The 11933-nt window shown below is 48.5% G+C and overlaps 1 protein-coding gene across 2 annotated transcripts in view; it reads right to left on the reverse strand.

Annotated features, from left to right (window-relative positions):
* The window catches only part of LOC117343671 (mediator of RNA polymerase II transcription subunit 1-like), a 51011-nt gene extending 39423 nt beyond the window's left edge, over positions 1-11588 (reverse strand). For both annotated transcript variants that reach the window (XM_033906128.1, XM_033906127.1), the window contains exon 1: positions 11312-11588. In XM_033906128.1, coding sequence (XP_033762019.1) covers positions 11312-11369 — 58 coding nt within the window. In that variant the 5' untranslated portion in view covers positions 11370-11588. The remainder of the gene's footprint in view (positions 1-11311) is intronic.
* Between the last annotated feature and the right edge of the window lie 345 nt (positions 11589-11933).

The raw sequence follows: 11933 nt of genomic DNA on the forward strand, positions 1-11933 counted from the left end.
ACAGCGCACACTCCAAGCAGCCCCACCGCACACCGCACAGGCAGCATACACCGCACACCCACAGCAGCAACACCGCACACCGACAGCAGCAACACGCACACCACAGGCAGAACAGCCAACACACAGCAGCACAGCGCACACCCACAGCAGCAACAACCGACACCACAGCAGCAGCAGCGCACACCAGCAACAGCGCACCCCACGCAGACAAACTAGCGCACAACCACAGCAACAGCGCACACCACAGCAAAAGCAGAAAACAGCGCACCCGCCCCACAGCAGCAGCAGCGCACACCCACAGCAGCAAACACCGCACACCACAGCAGCTAGCAGCGCACACCACAGCAAGCAACAGCACTACCCACGCAGCACAGCGCACACCGCACAGCAGAAACAGCGCACACCCACCAGCAACACCGCACACCCCCAGCAGCAACACCGACACACCCACAGCCGCAAGCAGCCACACCCACAGCAGCAACACGCACACCCACAGCAGCAACAGCGCACACCCACAGCGCAAACAGCGAACACCCACAGAGCACCACCGCACACCCACCAAGCACACGCACACCCACAGCAGCAACACCCACACCGACAGCAGCAACACCGCATCACCCACAGTCAGCAAAAGAGCACACCACAGCAGCAACAGCCGCACCCACCACAGCCAGCAACACCGACACCCACCAAAGTGCAGCAAAACCGCACACCCACAGCAGCAACACCGCAGCACCACAGCAGCAACAGCGCACACGCAAGAGCAACACCGCAACACACAGCAGCAACAGCGAACACGCCAGCAGCAAAAAGCGCAACCCATCAGCAGCAACTAGCGCACACCCTACAGGCAGCAACAGAGCACACCCACAGCAGGCAACACCGGCACACCAAGGCAGAACACCCGCACACCCAGCGCCAACACCGCACACCCACAGCAGCAAAAGACAGCACACGCAAAGAAGCATACACCGCAACACCAAAGCAGCAACACCGCACACGCAAGTCAGCAACAGGCGCACTACCCACAGCAGCAACAGAGCACACCCACAGCAACACCGACACCCAAACGAACACCGACACCCACAGCAACACCCGCACACCCCCGGCAAACCACAGCACACCCAAAGCAGGAACACCGCACCCGACAGCAGCAACACCGCTACAACCCACAGCTAGTCAAACAGAGCACAGCCAAGCAGGAACAGCGCACACCCACAGCAGGGGCAAAAGCGCACACCCACAGCAGCAAACACCTCGCTACACCCACAGGCAGCAACAGCCACACCCACAGCAGCAACAGAGAACACCCACAGCAGCAAAAGGCGAACACTCACAGCAGCAAAAGCGCACAAAACAGCAGCACCACCGCACACCCAAAGCAGCAAACAGCACAACCAAGAAGCAACACCGCACAACCACAGAGCAACAGCGCACTACGCCCAGCAAGCAACACCGCACACCCACCAGCCGGCAACACAGCACACCCACAGCAGCAACAGCGCACACCCACAGCAGAACAACGCACACCCAAAGCAGCACCCCGCACACCCACTAGCGCAACACGCACACCCACAGCCGCAACAGCGCACAGCCACAGCAGCAACAGCGCGACACCCAAAGCAGCAACACGCACACCCAAGCGCAGCGCACACCACAGCAGCAACATGCACACCAACGAGCGATCAAACAGAGCACACCCACAGCAAAAGCGCACACCCAGAAGCAACAGCCAACCCACAGCAACACAGCACACCCACAGCAGCAACAGATGCACACCCCACGCAGCAATCAGCGCACACCCACAGCAGCAACACGGACACCCACAGCAGGCGCAGCGCACCCCACAGCAAAACCCCCAGGCGCACACCACAGCAGCAACAGCTGCACACCCACAGCAACAGAACGCACACCCCACAGCAACAATGCAGCAACAGGCACACCAAGCAGCAGCAGCGCACACCACAGCAGCAACAGCGCACACCCACATGCCAGCAACAGCGCACACCCACAGCAGAAACAGTGCACACCCACCACAGCAACACCGACACCCACAGCAGGCAACACCGCACACCCACAGCACGCAGCAGCGCACAACCACAGCCAAAAAGCGCGAAACCCACAGCCGCTAACAGCGCACAACCCCCCACAGCAGGCAAACAGCGCACACCCACAGCAGCAACAGCGCACACCCACAGCAGGCAACACCGCACACCACAGCGCAACAGCGCACACCGCACAGCAGCAACAGCGGCACACCCACAGCAGCAACAGCGCACACCCATAAGCAGCAAAAGCGCCACACCCCACAGAAGCACGACAGCACCCCCACAGCCGCAACACGCACACCCCACAGCAGCAACACCGCCACACCCAAGCAGCAACAGCGCACACGTCACAGCAGAACACAGCAACCCCCACAGAAAGCAACAGTGCCAGCTTACAGCAGCAACAGCGACACCACAGCAGCAACAGACGCCAGAACCCACAGCTAGCAACAGAGCACACCCACAGCAGCAACACCGCCATGCACACATGCCGCAACACCGCACAACCACAGCAGCAACACCGCACAGCCCAGAGCAGGCAACAGCGCACACGCACCGCAGGCGATACACCGCACGACCCACAGCGCAACACCCGCACCACGCCAGAGCAACAGGCGCACACAACCACAGAAGCAACAGCGCACACCCACAGCAACACGCCCACCACACAACACCGCACACCCACAGCAAGCACCGCACACCAAAGCAACACCGCACACCCACAGCGAGGAGACACCGCACACCCAAAGCAGCAACACGCACACCGACAGCAGGCAAAACCGCCCACCCACAGCAGCAACAGAGCACACCCACAGGCAGCAACGCGCGTACACCCAGAGCAGCAACAACCGCACACCAAAGAGCAAACAGCGCACACCAACAGCAGCAACAGCGCACACCGACAGACAGGCAACAGCGAACACCCACAGCAGCAACATACGCACACCCACCAGAAGCACCACGACACACGCCACAGCAGCAACACCGCACACCCACAACACAGCAGCAACACGCACAACCAAAGCAGAACATCGCACAAGCACAGCAGCAACCGCCAACCCACAGCAGCAACACCGCACCCGGCGCCCAGCAGCAACAGCGCACGCACACCCACAGCAGAACAGAGAACACGCAAGCAGCAACACCGCACACCATCAGCAGCAAACCTGCACACGCACAGCAGCAACACCGCACACCAGCAGAAAACCGCGACACCCACAGGCAGCACCACCGAACAACCACAGCAGCAACAGCGCACAAGCACAGCAGCAACCGCGCACACCCAGCAAAACAGCCACTACCCACAGCAGCAACAGACGCACACCACGCAGAACACGCACACCAAGCAGCAACAACCTCACACCCACAGCAGCCACACCGCACACCCAGCAGCACGGTCGCACACGCACAGCAGCAACCACCAACACCCAACCACCACCACCAAACCCGGGCCCAAAACAGAAAAAACCCCACCCCCGGCCCCAAAAAAACCCACCCCCCCAAAACCCCCCAAAAAAACCCCCCAAAACCCCACCACCACCCACAAAAAAAACCACCCACAACCCCACACCCAAAAACCCCCCCACCCCCAACCCAACCCCCCAAAACCCCCCCACCCAAAACCCAAAAACCCCCCAAAAACCCAACCCGCCCCCAACCCCCCCCCACCCAAAAAAGGGCCCAAAAAACCCCCCCCCCAACCGGGGCCCAAAACCCCGCCACCACCCCCCACCACCCGACCACCCCCAAAACAGCCCAAAACCCCCCAACCAACCAACAAAACCCCCACACAACAGCCCAAACCCCGGGCAAAAACCACCCACAACCCCCACACACCCCCCAAAACCCCCAACCCCCAAAAACCCAAACACCCCCCAAACCAAACAATACAACCCCCCAAACCAAACAACAACAACCCCCACCCCCAAACCCCAAAAAAGCCCACAAAAACCAGCCCACAACCCCCAACCCCCAACCCCACCCAAACCCCCAACCACACCCACCCACCACAACCCCTTTCCCAAAACCCCACCCAAACCCACACCCACCCCTCCCCCCAAAACCCCCCAAAACCCCCACAACCCCCACCCCCCACACATAAAAACCCCCAATCCCCAACATCCCGAAACCCCCAACCCCCAACCCCCTCCCCCCACAACCCCCCCCAAACCCACCCCCCAACCCTTTCCACAACCCAAAACCCCCCAAACCCCCCAACACCACCCACAAACCCCCCCCCCCCCCAAAAAACCCCAAAACAAACCCCCAAACCCCCAAAACTCACCCACAACCCCCCAAAACCCCAACAACCCCACACACACCCAAAAAGGGACCAAACACCCCCCCCCAACACACCCAAAAACAACACCAAACCCCAACCCCCCAAAACACCCCACACCAGCCCCCCCCAAAACCCCCAAAAACCCCAACAACCAGCCCCAACACCACAACCCCCAACCCAGCACCGGGGCCCCCCCGACCCCAAAACCCCCCAAAAACCCCACAACCCCCCACCCCAAACACCAGCCAACAACCCCCCCCAAAACCACCAACAACGCGCCCCAAAACACCCCCACAAACCCAACCCAAACAAGCCCCCCCAACCCCAGCCCACAAACGGGGGCCCACAACCCCCACCACCCCCCACCAACCCCCAACCCCAACAACCCCGAACCAAAACCGCCCAAACCCCCCCCAACCCCAAACCCACAACCCCACCCCCCCACCAACCCCACAACCCCCCGCCCCACACCCACCCAACCCCCACCCAAAAAACGCCCACAAAACCCAAGCCCACCCAACACAGCCCCCCCAACAGAGCACACCCACAGGCAGCAACGCGCGTACACCCAGAGCAGCAACAACCGCACACCAAAGAGCAAACAGCGCACACCAACAGCAGCAACAGCGCACACCGACAGACAGGCAACAGCGAACACCCACAGCAGCAACATACGCACACCCACCAGAAGCACCACGACACACGCCACAGCAGCAACACCGCACACCCACAACACAGCAGCAACACGCACAACCAAAGCAGAACATCGCACAAGCACAGCAGCAACCGCCAACCCACAGCAGCAACACCGCACCCGGCGCCCAGCAGCAACAGCGCACGCACACCCACAGCAGAACAGAGAACACGCAAGCAGCAACACCGCACACCATCAGCAGCAAACCTGCACACGCACAGCAGCAACACCGCACACCAGCAGAAAACCGCGACACCCACAGGCAGCACCACCGAACAACCACAGCAGCAACAGCGCACAAGCACAGCAGCAACCGCGCACACCCAGCAAAACAGCCACTACCCACAGCAGCAACAGACGCACACCACGCAGAACACGCACACCAAGCAGCAACAACCTCACACCCACAGCAGCCACACCGCACACCCAGCAGCACGGTCGCACACGCACAGCAGCAACACCGCACACCCAGCAGGCAGCAACACGCTACACGCACAGCAGCAACAGCGCACCCCACAGCACATACAGGCGCACAACCACAGCAACACCGCACCCACAGCAACAAGCACACACACAGCAACACCGCACCCCCCACAGCAACACCGCACTACCCACAGCAGTAACACCGGCCCAAACCCTCACCACCAGCCAGCAACACCGCAACGGACAGCAGCAACACCGCACAAACCACAGCAGCCAACAGAGCAACCCACAGCAGCAACAGCGCAAACCCACAGGCAGCAACACGCACACCCAACAGCAGAAAAACCGCCAACCCACAGCAGCAACAGCGCACACCCACGCAGCAACACCGCACACCCACAGCAGCAACAGCGCACACCTCACAGCAGCAACACCGCACACGCACAGCAGCAACAGAGCACACCCACAGCAGCAACAGGCACACCCACAGCAGCAACACAGCACACCCACAGCAGCAACATGCGCACACCCACAGCAGCAACAGCGCACACCCACAGCAGCAACACCGCACACCCACAGCAGCAACAGCGCACACCAACAGCCGCAACAGCGCACACCCACAGCAGTCAACAGCGCACACCGACAGCAGCAACAGCTCACACCCACAGCAGCAACAGCGCACACCCACAGCAGCAACACCGCACACCCACAGCAGCAACACCGCACACCCACAGCAGCAACAGCGCACACCCACAGCAGCAACACGCACACCCACAGCAGCAACACCGCACACCCACAGCAGCAACACCGCACACCCACAGCAGCACCGCACACCACAGCAGCAACACCGCACACCCACAGCACAAACACCGCACACCCACAGCAGCAACACCGCACACCCACAGCAGCAACACGCACACCCACATGCAGCAACACCGCACACCCAACAGCAGAAACACGCACACCACAGCAGCAACAGAGCACACCCACAGCAGCAAACAAGCACACCACAGCACACCCACAGCAGCAACACCGCACACCACACCACAGCCACCGCAACACCCAAACCACACATCGACACACCACAGCAGCACAAACCTCACACCACACAGCAACACCGCACACCCACAAGCAGCAAACCGCACACCCACATCAGAAACATCACACCAAACACATCATATCACACCCACATCACAACATACACCCACATCAACACCTCACACCCACATCATCAACACCTCACACCCACATCATCAACACCTCACACCCACATCATCAACACCTCACACCCACATCATCAACACCTCACACCCACATCATCAACATCTCACACCCACATCATCAACACATCACTATCTCAGTTGCCAGTTTTCACACCTTCCATCATTATTTTACAGCCTTGGTATATATAGTGTTATATTTGTCTGTCATTATGTATGGTACACACAGGAAACTAGACTAACAGTGAGTTCCCATCACTACCCATGGCCAAATCTCTCTATACTTCATAACTCTAAACTGATGTTAGCAAGGACCCACATAATTATGACATTCATGTAAAGTAGAATTCAGAAACCTGTGACTCATCCTTATCAGATCTATCGAATGATACATGAATATATCATTTTACATAAGTATGATGATCATATATGTATTTTAGAGAACCATGATTGACTTTTGAGACAAAGACTAGTACTACATAGATTCAAAAAAAATTCTTTTGAACTTTTAAATCCTTGAAAACTTTTGAACGACAATAACGTGCCAAAATGTAAAGATCAACATTAAAACAAAAACATTGACATCTCTCAAACTTCTTAAAGATGTCCAAAAATGTTCCAAATTTTTTAACCAGGGTCAGACTATTTATTTGAAATATCTGACAATTAAATATTTCTATAATGTCCATTACATTTATTATATTATCCTTATGTGAAAAGATGCATTATCACTTAAGCTTGATCTTCATTTTTAAAAAGATCTGTCAAAATACCATAACTGTACATTCATATGATAGTTTAAATATACATGTTGGCAAAATGACAATTACAATATGACTATACTATATATGATATCAATTAATAAATATGTTAATTTCAAAAGTGGTAGAAATTGAAATCTGATTGTATAGCATGATGTTATAAATATCTCAGGTATGTGTGTATATATATACATTAACCACATGACATAATGATCCTCATTGAAATTCCAATGCATGAAATAATTGAAATTGTAATAGAATGTGATAGAATCATAAAATATTAATATCAAGTACACAATTGCTTGATAATACCAGGAAATCAGATCATAAATATCACTGAACCATTATAATAATATTATCGGTATACATTTCATGCATATGCATGATGTATATATATATATATATATATGCTGGTGAAAATAAGGAGCGGGATAATTCTTAATTCTTTATCTCAGAAGAATTCAGTCTCCTTATAAGTTATAATTACAGTGTATGATATAGATTCATGCAGATCAGTACAAACCAATTTGGTATTAATCAGTTACAGCTTGTGTTTTCTAAGCTCTCCCTATTTGTAACTAAATATTTCACAGTATTTTCAGGAAAAATTATAGCTATTTATGGTAGTTAGACTGTTCTGTTGCATTGGGTGGAAATTAATTTTTTTTAAATCTGACTTAATTTGAAGCGGAATGAAATCCAAGCACTCATGCTGTCCTTAGCAAATAGCCTAGGCTATATGGGTTTATGTCAGCACCCTGAAAGCAGTGCTTGTCATATCCCAGATTGACCCTGTCGCCACAGATCAATCAATACATAAATACACTCAAGCTTGCTGTATACTCTTAGTTTTAAGGTCGACACATGTGTAAAGCTCGCATCAGATAATTGTATTTCTACCATGACCAGAGGCATCATCTCTGAACATTTCATCATCTGGTTTTTGCAAAATAAAGTACTATCATTTAGTTTATAGTTTATTGTCCAATTTTTATTGTTGAATGAGGTCAAAGTTCAGGGCATTCCTAGATTGACAATCATTGACATTAGATACACATTGAACATGTTAGCTTAAAAATATTCCTTATAAGTTAATTTGTGGGGGTGGGTTGGGCGTGGAGGGTCAGTAATTTATCAAAGTAAATTACTCTAATCAAGATTTCTTGTCATGATACCACATGTCAATAACAAATTCAGTATGATGAAGCTGTGTTTTATCTTATCAATAATTAGGGGATATCTTTGGTGGAGTATTTTAAAACATTATTATTCATTTATGTTCTAAATGCAATCATATGTGATAACACTCTTGAAAATGAGGTTTTACTGGTGTAACAGTCTGTGACTAAAGCACAAGTACAACAATCATTTTCAATAGAAATCCACCAAGAAAAATACTAATTTTGGGTCACTATTATCGAGTAATGATATCATCATATCAGTAGCACTAAAAATGAGACCGAATAACATGGGTCGTTCAGGAGGATATAATATATGATCATGGTACTATTAATTACTCAACAAAATGAAGTGTTGGCCTAGGGTAGATATACGGTAGCCAATTTGCAATGAGCTGTCATCATGCGTTCACCGATTATAAATTTTCAGTGATACATCGCAATTACATGCATAAAGTCTAGAATTATTTCAATTGGAATTGTCCCACCAAACATTGAAACTACATTATACGGTAATGTAATACAACATCAGCATGAAATATAACACTGAAACTTCAAGACTGAGTGCACATATGCCCAACAATGTAAAGTTAGTGTGATTAATTGATATCTCTTTATCACAATATTTTCTAAAGACTACTTTTAAGCACCATGCATATGATTCATCTCACTTTTATGCTTTCACATGATGAGTTGTTTATTTTTAATATAGGAAACTAGCTAGAGTAATTTAGGATAAACCAGTTAAAAGTATACATAATGGTAATAGATGAAGGTCATGTGTGATGTCTCTCTCTATACACCGTACCTACACTGAGTGTTAATTGTGTCTGTATACATTTTGTATTGTAGTGCTTGTTTGAACTCTATGCACTGATGAACCAAAGGATTAAAAATAATACCATAAAGAACTAAACTGACCATGATTACTATCTATATTAAAAATGTCAATGCTCCTTTCATTTCCCATTTATATTTTAGTTCATGATCAATCATAAGGTGATGATTAATAAGATGATCATGAATTATTAAGTGATTTCCAACACTACTAAAAAAATAACTGAACGATGAATGGATATAAATTTTCATCACATTCTTTACCATTTATAATTATATGAGTAAATCACCATTGGACAGAAAATTACTTCTTTAATAGTTCCTGGCTGGAAAAGTTGACAATATTCCATTTGAAAAAAAAATGATCAGATATTTTCTACCTGTTTTTTTTAAGAAATTTCACATTTCATGTTTTCAAAGTATCTTCTTATACACAAAATAACAAAAATTTTAATATGCAACCACAGATTATAATGGTTACAAAAAAAATATACTGTAAAATACTTGTATCATAATTATCCATGGTTATGTATAATATGCAAATTACCATAGAAAATCAACAGGAATGGTAAAATTTGTAATTTTGACTTAAAACCTCTAGATCTGTGTATACCAATCTGAAGCAGATATTACAGTAATATTTCAAAAATATACAGGAAGAAATATCTGCTTTATTAATGTCATTTTTCCTCTGAAAATCATATCCATTTGTGTTCTTTATGAAAAATTTAATTTTACTATAATTTCTTTGTATTTTCATCTATCAACAAATTCAGGAAAGTTCTATGAAAAAAAAACACCTTCAATTTTTCAATTAATGTAGCAAAAATAGATTGTGTAACTGTAGTACAAAATTGTACACTAATATTTAATAATAGATTGCATTTATCGCTGTTGTTTACCCCCATTATTTTGATAGGTATTACAACGCTTGTTTACAAACAGCACATGGTGTGATGCCATAGTAGAAGCACAATCAATAGCAAGAGTGACGGAATGACAGGTCATCACAGTGCTGATAAAACTGTGTGCTAAATGAAGACATAGGTTCATGGCCTCCAAGTGCCCCCAGGGTTACAAGGAGTAATCTCACTGACCACGCATATTTGTGAAAATGACAACAGCTATTGACCAGTTTTCTTGCTCCTTACTCCCTGAAGGTTCATACAGCAAGGACATCAATATTATATGCTCCCATCCATCAACAAGATGACTTGTAGGAGGTGGCCACTTAACAATATGTTTTACTTCTCCCTTCTTATAAAACATGCATAATTTAGGGAGATAGGGCTCTAGTTCTGAGTGACCTACTTTTAACGATGACTACAGGTATTAACACATCAGAACCAAAACCCAATTCCTACTAATTTTCAAGATTGGACCTCTTAATTTTGAGCCATGTACGTGACAACTTGACAACATTAGTTATGTGGAAGAAAAAAAACACGCAACATAATTTGCTTGGCGTAATATTATGATACGAAAGTGGAAACTTGTATCTGGTTACGGATGTGAAATTTGGCTCCTTCCCAGCATTTCCAGTGATATGAAATATCAACGGTAGAATTCCATTTACTTCCTTCTTCACAACTTCTCTATCATGCGAATTGAATCTGAAGAAATGTCCAGCCAATAAAAAACACACATTACATTATGAATGATTAGCGATTCTATTTCTGGGGAGACCTAAGACGAAATGAAAACGAAACGCGAACAGAAATAATTGTTGACAAAGGGGTGAGGGGTAGCAAGATTATGCTGATTATTCAGCTGTCGTAATAATTGTCAGCAAATGAAAGACTAAACCCGGTAGTTATATATTTATAAGTGTAAATGCAAGATACAAATACGAAATCGCCAGACGCATACCTGTACTATCTCCATGATTATCCCAGCTACTGGGGGTATCCCCCAATGCGGCTGCCATCTTTGATTTTTCTACATTCGATAGCGGCCTCTTGTAGCGATGTTTTCCACACACACACACGGCTACATTATTGTTACCGTGTAGAATGTAACATTTCCGCCATGTTCTGTTAAATCTGATTACAAGCACACTCCCTAGACGCCTAAGGTTTTCTAGTATCCATGGCTAAGACGGTGCAGTTAGATGCACCTCATAGAAAATAAATGGGTTCTATCGGGGTCAGTGAAACGCAATCGGGTTGGTTGATTCCTGTTGACGTCACGTAGGATAATGCATATTTAGGAATGACGTTTATAATATTTGCATGAAACGAAACCTAAAAATATGTTTCTACATGATCTGCAAGAATCGATAGAGCCACAGGAAAAATATGCGAACATGTTTGGCCTGGATAAACTATGCAACACATTTCATATTTCCATTCACGAACACGAATGACTCATTTTCTCCTACTTGGACAGGATATTTTAAACTGACCCTTATGGACATCGATCTAATTTTAGCATGTGTTAGCTAAGCACTTTTTATAGAAGGATTGAATTTCATACCGGTATATTAATCAAT

Source organism: Pecten maximus, chromosome 15 (genome assembly GCF_902652985.1).
Source record: "Pecten maximus chromosome 15, xPecMax1.1, whole genome shotgun sequence".
NCBI lineage: Eukaryota > Metazoa > Mollusca > Bivalvia > Pectinida > Pectinidae > Pecten > Pecten maximus.